Source organism: Misgurnus anguillicaudatus, chromosome 10 (assembly GCF_027580225.2).
Source record: "Misgurnus anguillicaudatus chromosome 10, ASM2758022v2, whole genome shotgun sequence".
Lineage (NCBI taxonomy): Eukaryota > Metazoa > Chordata > Actinopteri > Cypriniformes > Cobitidae > Misgurnus > Misgurnus anguillicaudatus.
Genome location: NC_073346.2, coordinates 34,059,231 through 34,082,002, shown reverse-complemented (window position 1 = coordinate 34,082,002; position 22,772 = coordinate 34,059,231). Strand labels below are relative to the sequence as shown.

General features: G+C 37.2%; 2 protein-coding genes across 2 annotated transcripts; both read right to left on the bottom strand.

Moving 5' to 3' along the window:
* Positions 1-1,334: 1,334 nt before the first annotated feature.
* Positions 1,335-9,864, bottom strand: sqlea (squalene epoxidase a). The gene is made up of 11 exons (XM_055211339.2): positions 9,320-9,864; positions 8,865-9,093; positions 8,437-8,614; positions 8,124-8,220; positions 5,970-6,083; positions 5,712-5,883; positions 5,480-5,575; positions 5,249-5,391; positions 4,967-5,063; positions 2,891-2,978; positions 1,335-2,777 (listed from the first exon to the last, which is right to left on the bottom strand). The coding sequence occupies exons 1-11, from the start codon at positions 9,578-9,580 to the stop codon at positions 2,585-2,587; spliced, it is 1,668 nt and encodes a 555-aa protein (XP_055067314.2). The 5' UTR covers positions 9,581-9,864; the 3' UTR covers positions 1,335-2,584.
* Positions 9,865-12,906: 3,042 nt separating this feature from the next.
* rnf144b (ring finger protein 144B) lies at positions 12,907-21,077 on the bottom strand. Its single transcript, XM_055211079.2, is given in 8 exon segments — positions 12,907-13,473; positions 13,626-13,715; positions 13,829-13,973; positions 14,053-14,257; positions 16,245-16,305; positions 19,018-19,122; positions 20,914-21,038; positions 21,041-21,077. Coding segments are annotated over 8 exon segments (930 nt in total). The 3' UTR covers positions 12,907-13,311.
* Between the last annotated feature and the right edge of the window lie 1,695 nt (positions 21,078-22,772).

The window sequence follows — 22,772 nt, the reverse complement described above, 5'->3', positions numbered from 1 at the left end:
TGTATTTTGCTGCTATTGCAAAGTTTTATTTGCATTAGAATACACTATAGGGTGGTTTCCCGGACAGGGCTTATCTTAGTCCCATACTAAAATGCATGTTTGAGCTACTTTAATTTCAAAACATCTTGTACTGATATATTATAACATATATCAGTGCTTTTGTTTTTGCACACCAGTAAAGGTTTTTGTAAGGTTTGTTTGTAAAAAACATTTTCATGTCCTAAAATAACTGAGGCCTAGTCCTGGATTAATTTAAACCCTGTCCGGGAAACTCTCTATATATAATTTAATATTAGACTCTATTATGGATAAATATGACTCTGTATATGGTGTCTTACTGAATTGAATGAAAAATAGATTTTACAAACATTATTGATAGATAGCAGTTGTTTGTCAACATTAATAGGACTACACTCAACTTTTCATAATATATTACATGTATTATGAAACTTGTGTTAACCAGAATAGAGCTCTGAAACTCCAGTATTATGTAGTAATAACTATAGTAAAATGATAAACTATGGTAAATATTGTAGTTTACTTGTATTTACATAATATAAACACTGAATTTATTATCATTCTTCTCTTTTTGCAATTACAAACATGTCCGTCCTTGCTTGTTAAAGTTAAAAACAAAGTCAGATTTTCTGCTTTTACTTTTGAAAATGATTGACAGCTGTCACAGATTGTGAGGATGCTGCTGAGATGATGCTATCCAAGGTTGCCATGACAACCACTTTTAAAGATAAGCCATTAACTCGGACTTTTGGATGCTGTGCATGTTTACACAATGATAACACATGATGTTGGGCAGATATCCAGACTGTTGTGAATCCAGTGAATCTTTGGAGGTGTGTGTCTGCATTCGTCTCTCCACTGAAAGTAGATCCAAGAATGACATTTGAGGAGATGCTGGCCTTTCCTTTCTCATGGCCATACTTCTCCTGGCAGATATTGCCCATAACTGAGAGCTCCAGGGCATCATGGGTCTGGTGGTGAGATCTGGAGAGATATCAGTCCTTCATGAACCAGATATAGAGAAACCTGGCAGAGAATATTTAGATCTAAATGCGTCAGGTAAGAATGTTGATATATGAAATCTTATGATGGATTTGTTTATTAGGATTTTGTGTTTTTGAATATATTTTAAAAGTTTTGCTAGTGTCAGCTGTAGTAGTAGTGTGCCATGTCTGTTAATGCTAAAGACTGTTAATTTTTTACTTAAACTTTTATTGTTTTTTATAAAACATGGTCAGAGTATACGCTTCATTCATCCTGCTGAGCAAAGCGCGCCATCTTGTGGACAAGTGTAAATGGCAAAAGTGTCGATAGTGATACAGGAAGCCTTTATCCAATTATTAAAGTATCCAAATACAAAGCTTGTAAAACAGGTTTACAAATGTGATAATACACGTTTTGGTTACAGTCTTTCAAAATAGTTTCGTGAAATGTAATAAGAAAATAACTTGCTTCATGCACTGTCTGCACAAAAACTCATGGTTTACAATTCTGAATAACCATAACAAACTAAATTGTTATTTCGTCAACTTAAAGTTCGTCTACGTTGATAAATCAAAATTGAACAGGTTTAACACATTTCAAAGAAAAAGAGAAACATAAATTGCACTTTTAATGTAACTCCACTACAAATTGACTTGCCGTCCGTTTCTCACAAGAAAACGTCTAAAATCAAAATGATCTGTTTTAAAGTCTGTGTAAAGTCATTTCAGATTCGGAGAATTGTTTCTAAACACATTATAAATGTTAGAAATGCATTGCTGAAACACGTTAAAGACTGTAAGCTATGTAGTACTGTGGAGCTTCTCGCGAGTGGGCGTGGTTTAAGCGCCGCCAGCGGACACGCCGCTAGCATTTTAGAGCAAAAAGTCCTGCCTGTTTAGTTTTTGATAACTTATTTTTATTTACGTGCCGGTTTTTTAATCATTAAAATTTGGCTGTGATGTAAGTATCAAATTTTTTCTGTGGTGTGATAAACTGAGAACACGTTTAATATCAGACTTTACATGGACTTTAAATACATTCAAATGATTATGAAAGGCCACATTTACGAGTTTCATATGTTACAATTGTACAAGATATTGATATGAATAAGGCTACAATGAAATCTAAAATAGTAGCCTACAGAAATAAATGCCTATAAAAATAAACAAGTGCCAAATGTCAGTCATACAGCCACATCGATTATTAAATATATACAACATTATACAATTTCAGCAGCTTAGTGGTTTGAAAACAAATTTGTAATAAAATAGAGGATATTTTCTCATTCAAATGTAAGAATAAGGCAAATCTCATAACATCATCAGCAGTGTATGAGAAAAAAAGTCAGGGTCTCTGTATAAATATTATATGTGATGATAATAGAAAAAGTCATAGATGGCAAACAACCATTTCATATTTTACACTTTGCTCATCTGAGGTTTTTTCTTTTTTAAACAGGCATTCCTCTTTACCCGAAATAACTCGGAAAGCACTTGGACGTAGCCATCACTTTGCAGATGCGCTCAACATTTTTTTTTTTACAATTTAGGACAAAGTCAAATTAACAGAGAGTTCATTTCTTCTAGTAAACCAGGTACTGTAATTCAGAGTAAATGAGGGGAAACATCACAGCGCAGGCTCTGTATAGGACAGCCACACTTTTAAAGACAGCCCGAGGTTTTGTAAGCCAGGATTCAGACTTAAAGTTGAAGTAAACGGCATACAGGGCCACAGCAAAGAAGTGACCAATCAGAGTCAAGGGCTTCGGTGTCAATCTGAGGGAACAAAAGATTATTTATTATTTTGTGACTGTGTTTTCTAGATATAGACAGAAACGGGTGGGCTTCAGGACCACCCTGATGGGGGGGGGGGGTTGTAAAATACTTACACTGACAGGAGACCAATCGGTCCATTGACACACTCTCCACCAAGCTTGAAATAATGGAAACAGGCATTTCTCAACTGATGTAGTGAATCTAAAAATAAACAGGTGAGAGAGTTGTGAAATCTGGCTGACAACACATAAAAAATCTTGGGTTTCGGTCATTTAAAGGTGCCAAAGAATGCATTGAAATAATATTGTTTTACATAGAAGGTATGTGGCTTTATTAAGTGCAAAAATGATCCAGAGGTGTCCATTTACAACCCTAGGATTTGCCTTTAGAATGAAATGGTCTATTATTACTTTATTTGAAAGGGTCATGAATAATAATGTTGAGCTCTGATCTGATTGGCTGTTTCACAGAGCAGCTCCTTACAGTAGCTCTGTGTTTGTGCAAAGAGACAAAGACTGATTTTTAGGAACAATCAATTGTTTGGAGTTTGTTAATGGACGTTTTTTGAGCAGTAAGTTTGTGGTTTTTTTCCAGTATAGACCTGCAAACATTTATTTTATGGACTATAAGTTGCATCAGTCAAAAATGCGTTTTGAAGGGGAAAAACATATAAGTCGCACTATACTAAACATTGCATTTTTTTAAAAGAGGATTTCACAAAATCCAAGCCGCAGACAGGCATTTAATCTGGAAAGGCGAGTTATTCAACTAAACAACAGCACACAGAACAGCATGCTGAATAGATGTCCTTACATGTTAAAGTAACATAAACAGTTATTTACACGTTACACAATAGCATACAGAACATACCTGGGAGGCTGAATAGCCTAAATTAACATGACTAACCAAATCAAGTTCAAAAAGGTCCCGAAGTCCGCATCACTGAATTCATTAAATTACATAAATACAGGAGCAGCACATAGCGGACTCTCACGGCTGCAAACAGTAATGATTTCTCTTGGTTCATATGAAATAATTTTGACGTATAAGTCGCACCTGACTATATAAGTTTCAGAAATTATGAAAAAAGTGTGACTTATAGTCCGGAAAATATGGTTGAACTTCAGCCTAAACGGCAGCATATAGGATATAGCGCTAATGCAGCAGTCACAACTTTGTTTTTAGCATTGTAACAACATTACATGTGTAATTTATTGTTGGGGCGTACATCTCGATTGTAATGTCACAGTCAGTGTTATGTTGAAATTGGTCTGTTTTCCAGGTGTCTTTTACACGCACAAGGTTTACATAAGGAGGAAACAATCATGTTTGAGGCTTATGATATTTCATCACCATGTACACACCTCTTATTATTCATCTATGCCTGCGTAAATACAGTTTTACATTCTACCGCACCTTTAACGTGCAACTAAACCGATTGTTTTAAGACAAGCTAAATATTTGAATGTTGCAAGTCATGATGACTATATAATTTGTAATAGAAAATGTTTTATTAAACTAGAAAATAAATACAATTGGGAAACTTCTGGACCCCAGTATATTATCTGAACCGTACAGTACAGTACAGTATGTTATCTTAAAGGGACACTCCACTTTTTTTTTGAAAATATGCTTATTTTCCAGTTCCTCTAGAGTTAAACATTTGATACTTACCGCTTTGATCTCCGGGTCTGGCGCTACCACCCCTAGTCCTGATATAGGTAGGACCATACTCTCATTCTGGCATAATAATCAAGAACTTTGCTGCCGTGGCTGCATTATTACACCAGAATGAGAGTATAGTTCCTAGCCATATTGGCATAGAAAATCACAACTTTTAATTTTCTGTCGGTCTTAGTACATGATGGTAGACAGAAGAGTCAAGTTTTAAACAGGAAAAATATCAAAACTCTTTGGTTATTTTTGAGGGCGATGCTAATGGTCTAATCAGATTCAATGGATTGTGCTAAGCTATGCTAAAAGTGCTAGCGCCAGACCCGGAGATCAGCTGAATGGATTCCAAAACGGTAAGAATCAAATGTTTAACTCTAGAAGAGCTGGAAAATAATTACAGTACAGATAATAAATTCCATATGGTGCCATGAAATGTCATGAATGTGTGTTAGCATAAAAATGTAAGTAGATGGAAAATGATTCATATTAAGTGAATGCGAGTTGTTTTGACTTACTGTCAGTTGCTGCGAACAGTTCATACAGAGCCTGAGCCAAAACGTTCACCACAAATGAGTGAGATGATTTCCTTTCCCAGTGAAATTTCTTCTTAGCCTGACAGAAAAAACATAACAGTCATCGTTTTATTTCTTACATCCATCAGGTTACATAGAAATACTTGAATCAGACGTATGTGTTTACTGCATAAATGTTTATTGAAATAAATGGATTTCTCTACATAAAAGAGTAAACCCAACATTATGTGATTGTTTGTCAGACATTTAGGTGTAAGTTATTACCTGGAGCACAGTACTGTTGTCATACAGGTCTGAGATGTTCTTCAGCAGTTCCTTCCAGATACGGACGTCATTCAGCACAACGCTCATGCCACCACCGGTCAATGGATGTCTCATGTTGTACGCGTCCCCCAGAAGCAAAACCCCTAGTGGAGGTATGCTATGTTGTTACACCAAATTATTTATATTATGTCATATTTATATTTCACTTTATGTAATATTTCTATGGCCTACCTGGTTTATTGACTGGTGATGGTGGTAGGAAGCTTGCAGGCATCGTTCTCAAGCGATCATTCTGCAGTGCCGACATAAAAGGCTCCTTTATATGATCTTCACACAATAAACAGACATTTTTGTTAGAATTTTGTTTTTAATAAAGGTTTTTTGGTGTAATTGCGTTAAACAAACTTAAACAATTCATGAGGGATAACATGATTCTTTTTGTTTACGTGAATTGGTCAGATACCTGGCAGTTGAGGGTAGATTTTGTCGGCCATGTACTGCATCAGGTTTTGGGGCATCTCTCCTCTGATGTCCACCAGAACTCGAGTTTCATTGGACGAGATCTGATAGATCAGAACTGGACTTGGGTTAGCAAGAACCAGTTCTGCATGGTTGGGTTTGAACTGAGGAGCATTCTGCGAGGGAATATAGTGAAACCTCATGAAAATACTTTTTACAGATAAACCTATAACAAATATACACGCGTTGGCTTTATATTTACCTTCATTACGATTCCAACAAAATGAGAGGACACTTTAGCTTTCCCACAGATCAGATTTTTACGGAACTTGGAGAAACATCCGTCGGCCACTATGGTCAGAGGAGCGTAGATCTCCTGTTAGACATCCCAAATAAAAATTGATATCTCAGATAAACATTTTGCAAATAATCTATGAACACACGACTAGATTTAAAGGTCCACTGTGTAGATTTTAGCGGCATCTAGTGGTGAGACTGTGAATTGCAACCAACGACTCCACAGCTCACTCCTCCTTTTCAGAACGCTAGAGAAGCTACGGTAGCCGCCACAGGACAAATGTCATCGTCTGAGACAACATTGGGTGCAGGCCAATTCAGGGGCGTATTTGAAGGCAAATTATGTCACCGAGCCACAACAAAGGCTGTCCCAATTCGAAGGCTCCTTCACATACAAGTCTTCAAATGTGGCCTTATTCCCCCTGAAATCAAGGATCCATAGATGTATCCTTTTGCAGCCTTGGCTTTCCTAAGATTCAATGCGCGCCCGTGACGTCTGGGTATTTTGAAATAAACATTCAAAACTGTAGCTAAATAAAAGTGTGTATTTTTCAAATTAAAGGTCCTTGTGACTGTTTTACTATTATAAATTATGTTTTTAGTTATGTGAATTAATATTATTGCTGCAATATTGTGCGTGTTGCGTTTTGCTTTTGTACAGTGGACGCCGGTGACTTCTTTTTTTGAGACTTATCGGTGACTTATCTAGCGAAACGATTGTCATTTTTGACAAGAAAAATAAAAAATATGCTCTTTTAAACCACATCTTTTCGTCTAGGTCCGGTCCAGCGCGACCTAACGTAAATGCGTAGTGACGTAGGGAGGTCATGTGTTACATATATGAAACGCACATTTGCGGACCATTGTAAACAATAAACTGACACAAAGACATTAATTAGTATCAGTTGACACACAACAACGTAGGAACGGTCCTCTTTCAACACACTTGTAAACACTGGGGCGGAGTTTCACTTTCGTCTTCTGTGACCTCTTGACGTCATGACGTATTGCGTGGGGTCACTGGCGCATCACGACCGGATCTAGACGAGAAGTTGTGCTTTAAAAGTGTATATTTGTTATTTTTCTTGTCAAAAATGACAATCGTTTCGCTAGATAAGACACTTATTTGAATTTGCGCCCCTCGGATGAGCAGTCACAAGCCGCCACTGCTTTTATATATTTCTAAGGTTGGTGAATTTTACATACGGTTTCATAGTTTAATCTGCATCAATGTGTTATATTTTCTTAAATAAATCTAAAATAATATCTGGCTTCATATCTGATCTAAGCTGTTGTGTCCTGCTGACACGCGGAGTGGGCGGAACAGCAAATGACGCAACTCCCCTCGTAGGCTAGACCGTCTCATTTCAGTTCGCTTCGTGGCCTTTAGAGGCCTTCAAATATCGAGCCTTGCTTTCATAGTTTGTGGCCTTAAAAGGATCCAGACTCTGGATTGGGATGCTCCCATAGTGACAATATGTGCTCTATGGCCTTGTCCCAAATGGCACACTTCAGACTTATGGACTTCCTCAGAGTCCACACTTTGATGACATCATGTAGTGCAGACCTTAGTGACCCTTGATGCGAGTCCACAAGGACGCACCGAAATCGTAGGAAGAGAAGTTGCCCATTAGTGTGAACTCCTCCCTTCCATCGTCTGATTGCTCTTTCGCAAAGACTTCTGGGTTGGTAAAGTGCGCAAAGCCTGCTGCAGTGTGGGCTTCACCAAAGAGCGCATCAAGCGTGCAAAGGGGTGATGAGCACACTTCGGAGCATAAAAATTACCGATGGGACACCCTACGGACTTGTAGACTAAGCGAGCACGCGCAATTTAACGAAAGTGCACATGAAGTGCGCCATTTGGGACAGGGCCTCAAGAGGGCTACTGTAGAAACATGGCGGCGCAAAATATCGAATTCCATGTATAGGGGAACCGAAGTGTATGTAGAGAAAAACGTTTCATTCTAAGGTAAAAAAAAAACAATACAGTTAATTATGTATAGGTCTTTATACACCACTAATAATATAGTTATATTATATTGCATTTATGTCAAAATATCCTACTAAAAATTACACAGTGCACCTTTAATGTTTTAAATATGAATGTTCCCTTTTTTACCTTTGTAATTCCCGAATCTTTCTCTCGATACTGAATTCCTGTCACACAACCCTCCTCTTCTTCCAAGCTAGTCACTGTTCCCTCCACAAACTTCACACTATTCAAATAAAACATGATAGTTGACCATCAGTCACCAAAATATTGAAGATCTTCTGAAGCCTCTTCACAATATGTAATGCTTATCTGAGAATTTCTGGCTATTGTGTATTATTTCCATAGTAGAAAATGGTTATGGTTACATTAAAGCATTTGCTAAATGCAGAAATGATAATGAAACTGTATGTAAAAATAACAAATTAATTCAGGAATTTACTTGGGCTCAGCGAGGGCAGCACGGCGCAGTCCCATGATGAAGCGACCATGATGAAAGGCCCGTCCACCTTGAATGTTGTTCTCCTCTTGTGGATATGAGATCTCCACTTCTGTCCTGCTCTCCAGGTCATGTATTACATAACCATATACCACATGAGCATCCAGACCTTCAACAGTATCTGAGAAAAGACAGAAATATTTACTAGAGACTAGAGAGACATTTAAAGGACCCATGTCGTCCGTTTAATAATAACAGATTTGTGAAAATAACAATCAGGGCTGGATCATTGTCCTGCGAGGTGCCAAGGAAGGACTCCATAATTCAGCCATAAACAAAATATTTATTTATTGTCCATTTTTATTGAACCATCATGCATTATGTAACAGATGTCAGATCAGGTTGTGTAATAATAAACCGGTTTTTCATACCCTCCAGCCCAAGCTGTTTAAGTGCTTTGCATCCTCCTGGCTGCAGAAGTTCCCCCACTATCCGGTCCGGTTCTCGCATGTCCCTCTCCACCACTGTGACCCTCCGGCCGTCTCGGGCCAGAACCGTCGCCATGGCCGCCCCCAGCACGCCAGCACCAACTATAATGATGTCTGGATCCTCTGTTTGAGCACACTGACAGTGGGTAGATCTCTTTGGTTTTACATCTCTCTAGTTGAAAAGAATGTTAGGAACAAAGCAAGAACAAAGTCTATTATAAATTTCACTTTATTATATCATTAATTATTATTTTCACAGGCAGTAATAGTTATATAAATGACTGTATTGATATAGGCAACTGTGAATTCACATAACTAATAATAGACTACCAAACTAGAAATTAAATGATTTTCTAACAAAATAGAAAAGTTAAGAATACAGAAAGATAAAAACTCACCTTCTTTGAAGTGCGATTCGAGCTGTTTGTGTTCAATTTAGAGAAAAGTGTCAGAGGGATGGTTGTAAAAATTTGAAGAGGAAACTGAAATAAATGTGACACTTTATGCCCCTGTGCGCGGAACCCGAAACACGTAATGATGAGACCCACGGCCACGCACACAACTGCGGCCACGAACAGATCTCTCGGCGCTGAATTCACAAACGCGTCACATTTTTTATAGATGTATGTAAAACTCGCTATGCCAAGAAAGGTCCACATATTGAATATTAATTTAAATATTAAACAATACGCATTCAAAAAGTCTTCAACAAAAGCTGAAAATTCTTAAAAGGAGGGTGGGCAGGTAATCCAAAACGGTCCTTCGTGTTATTATTGAATATAAAAAGTTTCCTTGTAAAAAAATCCTTTTCGTTCCTCTGTTCCTAGTTAAAATGATGCCTCATTATCAATAGTTATAAATAAAATTAAAGATAATATCTTGCACATGTGTGCACTCAACCTGAGTGAGATGCAGCTGGATGATGCTGAATAATTTATGATAATGAGGATGCGGATCGTCTTGCAATTTGTAGACCGCCGCGTCCCGCCTCCTCTGCTCAGACCGAGCCAATCGGCGCCGAGTATTCGGTGAGCAGAGCTCACGCTATCTGGCCATTGGCCAATCTCAGGCTGCTGGTTGGCGAATGGGCTGAAGGGCAGGTAGTATGATGTGACGTCACGGAAAGCTCGCGTTTGGAAAGAAAGAGCGTCGTATACCGTATGTGCACGTTACATAAATGCACTGATATTTGTGTCCATTTCATTGTTTGTTTTTGTTTTTGTTTTTTTCGGAAGTTGTTAATCATGCAAATATGTAACTCATCTTATTCTTGTCGCACTGCACATTAATAATAGTGAATATGCACGAACGCACGGGCCTCGAAACCTTAAAAAACAAATAACAAAAACAATATCAGTTTTAAACGCATAAAAACAATGGATTTAATATACATAATGTTATGTTAATGTTAAATACAATTTGAAAGCAAAAACGTTTAGTTTGATCACCTCATATTAATAAATAAAAAGCACAAATGTTATTTCATTGGTTCTATAATGTTGAAGCCGCATCTAACAACTACACCAAGACATTGTACAACGAAAGATGTCAAAATAATGCAATTGAGCTCGTTCTGCACAATACACATACTAGAAGACACAAAACACTGTATATCCCCTAAAGCATTCAGCAAAACACTTTTGCACAATCATTTATGGTATTTATGTAGCCTACAATGAACAGGTCTGTCTATTTTGTCTCTGTGAACTTTGTCACCAAGTTCACACTCTCACGTAGGAGTTTAGCAATTATCAAAGTAAAAAAGTATAAGAACAATAAAAATAAAGTGTCCTGTGTGCTTACACCAAAACAGTATAGTATTTTTCCAGATTATGTAAATAATCCAAAGGATACAATCAACATACAAATAGCTTTACGTGTCCTCCACACAAAATGGCAAACAAAGAAAACCAGGCAACTACATTTTAGTCATAGCAACCAATTTAATCAAATGACAAGTGACAAACAAAATGTGTGTAGGAGCGACTTGCATGGTGTTGTCATGTCATGATGATGTCAATTTCATAAGAGCAGTCAGCTGAGAGTTTTGTGAAGGTTAAGATTATTTGTGCTTTCTAAAGTAGCCTACTGGGAAGTCAATTACACTCATTACCTTCCAGAAGATAAAAATCCTTGAATTCAATTGATAAATTTACATTTATTTATTTATGTGCCTTATGTGCCTTGTTTTTGTGAACTTCACAGTTTCAACCCCATCTGATCACTGTAATCATGTGAGAGATTGGACAGCTGTGTGAGCATCTTGCATATGTGTGTTTGAATGAGTTTGTCCTTCTCTTTTTGTCCTCTTCACAGTCGAGTGTGTAGTCAAGATGTTTTCACTGTGTAGTAATCTGCTCTGAGGAGCTTTGGTAGTGTATCAGTTCTGCTGAATAAGTGGCTATACAAGAAACAAAAAAAATGCTTTTCAAAACCATCTGCACTAAAAAGAAGGTAAGTAATTACTTTTATATGACTTTCTTTCTTTTAACATCTCCTCTAAACTTCATTTAATTTCAGAGTACATGTGCATATCATATTTAAACTGGAGTTATAATGCTGGTTCCTGAGATTCATTGGGTATCCACTGAATAGTTAACTACTTATGTGGCTTTTATAGTACAATTGCTGTATTTTACGGTACTTTTTTCTTTATAATAAAGGAATGTCACAGTAAAATAGTACCGTGATGTAACACATGATGATATCATAGCATATTTATACAGTTTAAATTTTAACTCGTACTTTAAAGCATTGTTTCCCAATCCTGGTCCTCGAGGCCCCCCTCCTAGAAAGTTTTAGATGTCTCCTTTTTTAACACATCAGCTTGTTCGGGAGACATGTTTACCTTTTGGAAGGAGGCTGATAAGTTTAATCAGGTGTTTTTAATAAGGAAACATCTAAAACTTTCTGGGAGGGGGGCCTCGAGGACCAGGATTGGGAAGCACTGCTTTAAAGCATTGTATTGCATGCTTTGCAAATGGGGTTCTGTTTGTAGTGTGCAAAAAAAATGCAATTCCACCTTTGGCCACACGGTGTCTCTCTCGCTCTGTGCACGATGCCTAGGCATCCCATAAGGTCATATCCCGTAAATATTTATTTATTTATTTTATTCATTTATAAAGTGTCACACATCAGAGGCAGACTCGTGTGATTTGTGATTATTGAGCTCGTTCCAGATTAAAGAGGATTTTAATAACATGATCAGCGCAATCCTATTATTTTTTTCAAGTAATTAAAGATATTGTAAACGAAATGTTCTAATACCACGCAAAAATATGCATATTTCCTCATAGCTAAAACGTTGAAAATTACACTTGTCTCTGCGCAGATTGATATCAAAGTACCGCGATAGCTAGAGATTCGACAGGGCACATACACATACGCACAGCTTGCTCTCGCGGTACTTTGATGGCAATTAATCTGCGCATCTACGTCATCAAGACGTGTTTTATTTTACAATATTTCCAATTATAAAGTTGACTAATATTCTTAGTCAATCGAAAATTGTTGTAATATGCTTGTAACTTGTGAATGCTCAGTTAACTAAAATAAACTTTGATTTGTAGGCTTGATGACGTATGCAGCCTACAAATACGACCGCCCATAGACACTGACTGACTAATAATAAAATATTTGTTCATTTTCAAAAAGGGAACTTGATTGCATATTTTCTCAGCTGGTTTAGGTTACAAAATTCATGAAACTAGTTTTCTGTTTAACGTGTAAGAAAGGCTTCCATTTTATAAAAACCTAAAAGTTTTTTTTTTATTAAACCACACTGGTTACAAACCAACTTGAACATCTTAGAAATTAAACATTTTGATTTTCTGTGATGTTATTACTTATGAGATAAGAGTTATGATCTAAACAATTAAAATCAAACAAATGTACTCCTAATAAAGAATAGCCTATGCAATGCTTATGTAAATGTATTTCTAAAAATAAAAAAATAGAGACAAACTGATCCAACACCTTTAGCTACTCAGTTTGAGCTGTTTCATTTATTGTAGTGAAGTTTTATAAAATATCTTGTGCAGAAAAAAATCAACAAATGTAAAAATGAAAACAGGAGAGTACCCAGAAACATAAATACAGTATTTACATTGTATAGTACACAAGATGAAATCACAGCCTTTGGTTTGGAGCATTATATGGAAACAACAAAGCTACAATCTATAAATGTTTTATATCATCTATAGAACAAATGAAAAACATGTTTTGGCTTAGTGGAGAAAGGGCGGATGTTGTTTAGTCAATAAACAACATGCTTTTCCCAAAGGCAAAATGAACAGAACCCACCAAATAGCAGGCACTGAGAATGAGGCACTTGTGCACCTGGCTAGCAAAACTAGTGTTTGGCACGTGAAGGTGCTACAGATGTTGTTTACTACGCAGTGGAATCTGATGGCTTTTTATCTTTCCGCTTCTTTTTGGAAGACTTGGCACGGCAGGGTTTGCACACGCAGCACAGGATGCAGGGCGATGCCAGGAGCAACAGTGGTGATGTCACTAGTACAATGATGCTAACACCTACCAGGACACCGACCACCTGATGACATTAGCAAAACACAAATGACATGAAGTGAGAAGTAGGTGAATAACTTTTTATGCAGTCTAATTACAAAGTCACATCTTGTTGATATCAGTGAGAAGTGGTTAAGCACCATGTTGATATCAAAACTATCTGAAATTCCATCTCACCTGCGTTCTGTTCCACATGACCGAGGCTCTGGAGTGTCCCAGCTTGTTTCGGCAGGGTCCTTTATCGTAATGTCTCAGGAATATATCACCCTGTAAGTGAAAAAGGGTGCAATGTTGCAAGACTTTTGCAAGTGCATGCCCAAAAAGCATGCTAATATTGTTGGTGGCGGTACACTTGAAAATTCCTGCAAGTTGATACCTACATCCAGATTCTGTAAGCAGTACCAGCAGAATGTGTGCTTGCAACTCTTGCACAGCATCTGAGCGCAGCCCTGATTGCGCTCTATGTAGACGCCACACATGGGACACTGTTTAATCGCCGCATCTGTGTCAGTGCTGACCAATCCACTGCAGAGAAAACACACGGTTTGATCACATACTGCATTTCTATCCGTTTAAACGAAAACAGAGTTATGGTCACACTGACCTGTCCGCTGATGATGTCATCAGTGGCTGATGCTGGGAGCAGGAGTGTCCGTCATCCCAGAGACCTCTGCAGCCGCAGCAGAAGACGGCATGACACGTGGGGCAGGGGACGGGCGCTGGTTTGCCTTCGGTACCAGGCGTGACACTGCACACAGCCTGGCAGTCCAGCATGGGACACCAGGCCTTACTGGGGTCTAACTGAACTCCTGAGGAGGGAAGAAAAGTACAAGAAAATGAGTGTTGCAGACAACAAAGTGATCTTGAAATATATGAAGTCTCATCAAAACCTCTCAAGAAAAGATGCTGTTTATATTACGTATGTGTATGTACAATAATCTCATTTTATGAGAAACACTGGAGAAGTGTGTCGAGCATTTATGAAAGAGCTTGAGCCCTGATGACTTCCTCTAGGATGCGTAGCAAAGCATTTTGCTTGCACAATTCACTTCCTCGCTGGTATTTTTAACTGACATCTGTCAGACTTTCTCACACTTTCAGGAGGAACTATAACAGTATGCCAGCGAAGCATTCTGGGAATGCCAGCTCACTTTTCCAAAGCCTTTCTGATATTGGCAAATCGGAGCTTGTTTTAATCCAGCGGACGGTCTAGACGAGAGGTTCAGATGCAGACTAAGTCAGCGGAGGAAGAAAATACCACAACTTCTGCAGTCTGAATAAGCTCATTGTCTCACTGGCGCTTGTGTAACTGTGTGACGTAAACGCTGAACTGGAACCTGGCAGACACAAACACTCAACACCGACTGTGACTTCTGCTGCTGCTGTGCTCTCAATTGCACTATGAGATTATGCCTCATAGAAAGCAGTTTGTTTTAAAAACAAAAACAAAAAAATCTGATTGGATGAGCTATGATCGTATAGCATACAATACGAAGCCTTACTATCCTGCCACGTAGGCAGCTCACTAAGTTTTTGGGACATAAAATCAGTTTTTAATATGTTTTAACACTTGTCCTAAAGGGATACTCCACTTTAAAAAAAAAAATGCTAATTTTCCAGCTCCCCTAGAGTTAAACATTTGATTTTTACCCTTTTGTAGTCCATTCAGCTGATCTCCGGGCCTGGCGGTACCACTTTTGGCATAGCTTAGCACAATCCATTGAATCTGATTAGACCATTGGCATCACGCTAAAAAATAACCAAGGAGTTTTGATATTTTTCCTATTTAAAACTTTAAAAAAATTAAAGGTGCAGTGTGTAATTTTTAGAAGGATCTCTTGAAAGAAATGCAAAATAATATACAAAACTATATTATCAGTGGTGTATAAAGACCTTTTCAAATAAACCGTTATGTTTTTATAACCTTAGACCGAGACGTTTTTATCTACATACACCGGGGGTCCCCTTACATGGAAGTCGCCATTTTGTGCCGCCATGTTTCTACAGAAGCCCTTAACGGACAAACTTTTTTACTAAGTTGACTCCGACAATGAAATGTTTGTCCGGTGGTGGCTATCGTAGCTACTTTATGCATTTCAAAAGCGAGGGTTGGGCAGTGGACTGAGCCGTTGGTTGCAATTCGCAACCTCACCACTAGATGCCGCTAAAAGTTACACACTGCACCTTTAAGCCGACAGAAAATTAAAAGTTGCCATTTTCTCGGCAGATATGGCTAGAACTATACTCTCAGGAGGGCAAAATTATATAACTTAGTGCCCTAAAATAGTCCCCTGCTATTGAAAGATACTAAGGGGACTATTTTCGGCTGCTGCGTAATATCATTGCACTTCCTGCAGCCATGTTATGGCAGCAAAGTCATTAATTATTACTCCAGAATGAGAGTATAGATCCTAGCTATATCTGCCTATAAAATCGCAACTTGTAATTTTCCGTCGGTCTTAGTAGACGATGTAATTACCGAAGTCAACTTTTAAATAGGAAAAATATCGAAACGCTAGTGGTCTGATCAGATTCAATGGGTTGTGCTGAGCTGTGCTGGAGGTGCTTCCGCCGGTTCCGGAGATCGGCTGGGTGGTTTCCAGAACGGTAGGAATCAACTCTAGGGGAGCTGGAAAATAAGCATATTTTCAAAAAAAAAAAAAAAAGTGGAGTCCCTTTAAAACTTTGTTTTTGTTATACATATTAAACCCAAAATTTAAAGAGACAGTAATAAAAATGAATACATTAAGGGATTATGGGAAGCAATTAACATAGATAAGCAGCATAAGCACGTACCTCTTTCAAATCTGAGGCGCTGATAGAGTTCAATCTGATCACCTGGGGCAAAGGAGGCGATCTGTACAAACACGGAAATGAATTTTAAATTCAGGTCATGTTGCAACAGCTACGGATCTGTTCTGTACAAAATGTCTCAGATAAAACTCATATAAAAAATAGGTTTGATGGTATTACGTATGAGAAATGAATTATAGAGTCAGGAAATTGTTATTGCAAAGTGAACCATAACAGGTTGAGATTAATTATCTCACTTGCATTGATGTACACATTTGGTACCAATATGTACCTCTGAGGTACTTATATGAACTCTTTAGGTGCAAAGCTGTACTTTTTGATAGGGTACTGCGCCAGTAGTAGGCCTACATATTTTGACAATTTTTTTCTGATAGTGTAGCATACAGTACTGGTCAAATGATTGAAAACACTTACTCATTCTTTATATTTTATCTACGTTATGGAATAAAAGTAAAATTAAAACTACTGCATAACACAAATGTAATCGATGTTGTGACGTAAAACATTCAAAATAAATCAAACCTCTGTTATATTTCATCATCTGCAGTGTGGTCACCCTTTGCCTAGAATTTGCAACATCCAGCTCATGACATTTTATCAAGAAGCTTCTTGAGGTCTCATATGAAGATGAATTTAAACAGTATTGAAGGAGTTTTACATTAGCTGTTACGTCATTTCAAATAATTTCATTTAAATAAATATGTTTGGTATAAGTCTACAAAAGTAATTTCTAACATTTAAACATATACCTTCAGATTCACGGTTTTATTAAGATTTTAGTCAAATGTTTCCAAACTTTTGACCGGTACTGTACATACTGTAAAACCTCACAGAGCACTTTGATCCCAGAAAATTTCCGTTAAATTGTCAGAGTCTCTTCTGTGTGAACACAAACGGATGACTTATGAGGTGTCATGAAACTTTTTGATAAAAAAAGTAAATGCAAAGTAAGAGTATCAAAATAAGAAGCATACAGTTACAAACACATATTGATGTACTATTTCGCACATGATTTCAAATGACATCATACAAACCAATTTTGTTGTTTTTTCCACATTTAAGGGGAAAATTTTCATAACCGCAACGTGTCCGTGACTGGATTTGGGTTCTTTGACATGGAAATATTTGTAATTAAAAAATGTAAAAAATAAAAAGCTTCAGTGCATGTTATACTATAAACATTTACAGTAAAAAAACATGTGGTATTTGGTGATCATTGGTAAATGTAGAGACAATAATAAGGAATATAAATGTGTCCAAGACCAATTTTCTCATCCTCCGCAACAATTTTCAATCATTGTTTAAGCCCTCAATGAACTAACATTTTAAAAAAACATTTATTGGAAGGGACATAATTGACTGTGACACTCAAGATGGCTACCAGGTAAGCAGTTCTTATTTTTTCTCTCCAGATAAAAGTTGAAATTTTGTTTGTCATAGTACCTAGACAACTTTTTAGTTCTCATTACCGAAACATGAGTTTGTAAATGCATATATTTAATGTAATATCATGTTGCGGTAATGATAATTTTTGATAATGATAATCTAAAAAATGTAAATAATTCTATAGGAAATATTTTTTAAATCCTCTAAAAATAATGGTTATAGGAAGTTCAGACCTTGCAAAATGTGCAAAAAAATTTGGCTTCAAGGGCTTTTTAAAAATTCTGATGCTGGACACCTTCTAAATCTGGATTTCTTGAGAATCACCCATTTGTGATTAGCCTGAATACCTCTGACTTCCGCCGGAAATGTGACGCTCCTTACCATGTTTGAAAGATTCGGTCACAATGCAATGCTAACAGGAGTTAACTTACAGGCTGAGTCAAAAGCGGGAGGAATTATGATAATGTCGATCTTTACTACATCACCAATCCCAGGAAGTAAATTGTTGCCTACAATCCGTGTATTTGTTGTAGTCCAAGAAAAGAGATTTACTTTGGAGACGATAACTCGCGTCATCAATTACTTTGGTGTATGTACCTGTTGCATATAGTTAACACGTACTACTAATCATAGGTACTAATACACAACTACACATAAAAGGAAATGTAAAATCGTGAATCGGATTATAGTGCTCTTTATGATCTTATTATAAACAAAAATGCACGTGGATGGTTTCTCGAGAGAGAATTCATGCATAATAAGCAAATTTCAGACACCGCGGAAATGTCCAAGTGCAGGACTTTAAATACGTCAACGTGTCTTTACGGCATGTGTGAATGTACGTAAAGATTCAGTAAAATTATTAGCCGTGTGAAATAACCAAAATCACGCTTTTTCTGTATATTTTCTGTAATCTCTGTGTGAAAAGGGCTTTAGAAAATTACCTGCCTGGAACAACATCCAATTATACAGTTTAGTTGACATTATAGAAAAATATTTCAGAATGCTTTGAGAAATCAGAACAAAGTTTTCCAGAAATCTGTGCAATAATGGTAGTTTGATCATATAAAACAGGCCAATAAACTTTCTTATTGGCAAGTCCAAAGACCTTAATTCACTATGATATTCTGGTGCCTACATATGGCTATATGCCTTAGCAAACACCAATAATTAAAAAGCGCCTAGTTGTTTGACACTAAAAGATGTTATTAGTGTTATGGTGTGTGGGTGTCAACAGAAGTGTTTACACAGTCAATATTCATAGCGTGATCTGCAGAACTGGACACATCTTGGTGCAGTGTTCAGTAAAAAGTGAGAAAGCAGAACAGAGTGAGCTTTTGATAGATGGATGAAATAATGAGAAATGTACCTCAGAGTCAAGCAGAGTACCAGTGTTCTCACAGGCCGGATCAGGGCAAGTAATTGCACCTCCGGCACCATCCCGAATGGCCAACTGGACATACTGTCGTAAACACTGCAAAGAAAGCAGAGCTGTGACTTTCAATGCCTACGGACGATTCACTAAAGACGAAGATGTGGTGCACCACCAGTGTCACAAAAAAACAGCAAAACAGCAAAAACAGTTTAGTGCTGTGAGCAATGAAACCGACTGCACAAGAGTCTCAGAGGAATAGGTCAGTCTGGCTAATCTTAAACAGCATGTGAAAGAAAATACCCCCAGGTCTGAGAGTTAACACTAGTGTGCTTTGTTTATTTCTGCCATTCGCAGGAACCTTGTGTTAATAATCTACAGCACGACTAGAAATAAACAACTTCTACATAAACATGTTTGCACTAATATACGGTAATAAGTGTAATACAAACTATTTACTGTTAATTAGACACTTTAAAGGGACAGTTCACCCCAAAATAAATAAATTAGCACATATTTCAGCCTTCCACTTGAACCTAACTCTCTCATGAACAAACAAAGTTTGAAATATTTATAAATCTTTCACTTCGCCATAGAGGACATTTAAAGCGCCCGTTCTTTCTGTGTTTTTAAAGCTTTGATTGTTTTTACAGTGCGCAATATAACATGTGTTCATGTTTCATGTGTAAAAAAACACGGTATTTTTCACACAATTTACTTATCTGTATAGCGCTGTTTTCACTGTCCTCAGAACGGGCTGATGTCTTCCTTATTCTAAGAAGTCCCTCCTTCAGAAATACGTATCGAGTTCTGATTGTGTAGTTTGTTTAGTGTGTTGTGATTCGATAGCAACTTAGCTTGCCGTTGGCTTCAGGTTAGCTTAGCTGGCGACTGATGTATTCCTGTGGGCGGAGTTTAGTCAAAAAAATGTTCTACCGATGTCATTAAAGCAGGAAGTAGAGGACTGTAGTCCAAACCGGCCGTTCGCTGTAGGCTTTGAAAGGGGAATTCTGTTAAAGAAAATATATCACCTGGCAGTGAACTTTGAGCGTTAGCATTTTACAGGTATTATTTATGCTATTATAGCAATACACACTAACTAGGGTTTAAAAAATGGGATCAGAAAGATTGTGACCTTTAAAGGCCAGTTTGGACTACAGCCCTCTACTTCCTACTTTAATGTAGAACAGTTTTTTGACTAAACTCCGCCCACAGGAATACGTCAGTCGCGAGCCAAGCCAACGACAAGCCAAGCCGCCATCGAACCACAACACACCAAACCAACCACACAATCAGAACTCGCCACGCACCTCCGAAGGAGGAACCCCACAGAACAAGGAAGACATCAGCCCGCCCTGAGGACAGTGAAAACAGCGCTATAAATATAAGTTAATTGTGTGAAAAATACAGCGTTTTTTCACGTGAAACATGAACACATGTTATATTGCGCACTGTAAACACAATCAAAGCTTCAAAAACAAAGAAAGAAGGGGACCTTTAATAACTTAATTTATTAGCTTTCATGGATGGATGCACTTTTTGGAGCTTTAAAAATGGGGCACTATCCAGTGAAGTTGAAAAGAACCAGGATGTTATTTAATATAATCCTCACTGTGTTTGGCTACTAAAGACGGAGGTCATATACACCAGGGTGAGTAAAATATGGGCCTATTTTCATTTTGGAGTGAACTATATCTTTTTAGGAGGGACAGTTTACACAAAATTGCCTCTTATGATGAACACAAAATGAGATATTTGGCAGAATGCCGCAGTCCCCATTTACTCTCATTGCATAAAAAACAGAGCATCGTCAACAATTCCCTTGCTTTACAGAAAAGAGGTTAAGTACCTCTTGATGTATTCATACACAGACTTATTTGGCAATATTCTCACCTGTACACAGAAGACGCAGTTACATGAGTGCAGTGTGCTTGTCTCTGGTTCAAGGCAGTCGGTCAAACAAAGTTTGCAGTGGATCTTTCTGGTGTTGACCTCCATACTGGACCTCTCGTTGCTTAGCCCTTAAACTTTAGAAAGGGTGGTGTGGTGTCTGCCATGCCTCTAAAGAGGCTCTAAAAACCGATAAGGACCAATTAAAACACTGTGATTTGAATGCAGTTAGGCAAAACAACTAATCATTTTGAAAATAATCAGAAAGCTACTAGATCCATGTAACAATTAAAATGTTTTGCTGAAAGGCACCGCCTTATCTCACTTCTGCGGTCCAAGTGTACACAAAACTTGCTCAACCTGTCTTGTTAAGCACAGTGACACAAACAAGTTGGTCTGGAGAATCCGGACAATTAGATTCCAACCTAGACCTGACTGTTTTACGGATTCTTCTAGTCAACATTCCCTTCCTGCACGGCCGCGGAATACCAAATAGGAAGAAGTCATAATAACATAATCCAGGATAAAGCTAGATTAGAAAGCCCCGCCCACCAGAACAGGTTTTAAAGAGAACAAGAGAGGCGGAGAGAACTGAGATTTTGGTCATGCCATTTGTGTGACACATTTGTGTTCTCTGTCAGATCAATGGGAAACATCACTGGCCTAAATGTCCACTGTCTCTTCGGTCACTATTGATTACAGAGACACGTTTGACGTTTAATGGACAGAATTGTCTTCCGCAGTGTCGTTGTCCATTAGGAAACAGCAGGTTTAACCTGTACTAAGTGTTACATTTGAAAATTTAAGATCAGCTAAATCTGAAAATGTGAACTTGAAAATATTCAGCACGAATAAGGTTATTAAGTCAATGTTTTAAAGCACTGAATTTGTCTTAGTCAGACCTCTTAAAGTAAATCTAGTTGAGCTTTCTGACTCAACACGGCATTGAAATGATTTACATATACTTTGGTTTTAGCACAGGGAAGTGAACGTCACATGACCGAAACCCAAAACAATGATTAAAGTTTAAACTCTGTAGTAATTAAATACCTATTCTTATACCTATTAAAAACTATTCTTATACCTATTCAATGTTATTAATTTTAAAAAAAGTAAAATCTTTAAGTCTGTAAGATAACACAGACAAAATAAAATACAGTTGTTGTCTATATGTTATGTCATGTAGGACACAGTCAAATTTCTATAAAACTCAGGTTAAACATTTCAGCAATAATTTGAAAATGTTGGCTATACACTGCAAAAAAATAACTTTCATACTTAGTATATTTGTCTTGTTTTCAGTACAAATATATAACAATTCTTAAATCAAGATGCATTTTCTTGATGAGCAAAATTACCTAAGAAAAAAGTCTGTAAGTACAAAAATATCAAATTTAAGTGAATTTGATCTTAAAACAAGCAAAAAAAATCTGCCAATAGCATAAGAAAAATGTTCTTGAATTTTTCTTTAATTAAGTGTTTAAGAAAAAGTTAACTTATTTCAAGATTTTTTTTCTTACCCCATTGACATATTTTTTGCATGTTTAAAGCACAAATTCGCTTAATTTTGTCTATAACTAGACTTACTTTCTTAGCTCATTTTGCTCATCAAGAAAATGCATCTTGATTTTTAAAAATTTGTAGATATTTGTACTGAAAAAAATTAAGTCATTTTTTTGCAGTGTATTTGAAATACCATAACATGCCATACTAATTATTTATATACAGTGTATTATTTATAGTGTGGTATTTATACACTAGGATTATTTATATATTTGCTACGCATTGCTACGTATTGTTTCACATCTCATACTAGGCATTATAAAGTATACACTGCGCAGTATGCAGTACACTGGTCTTGC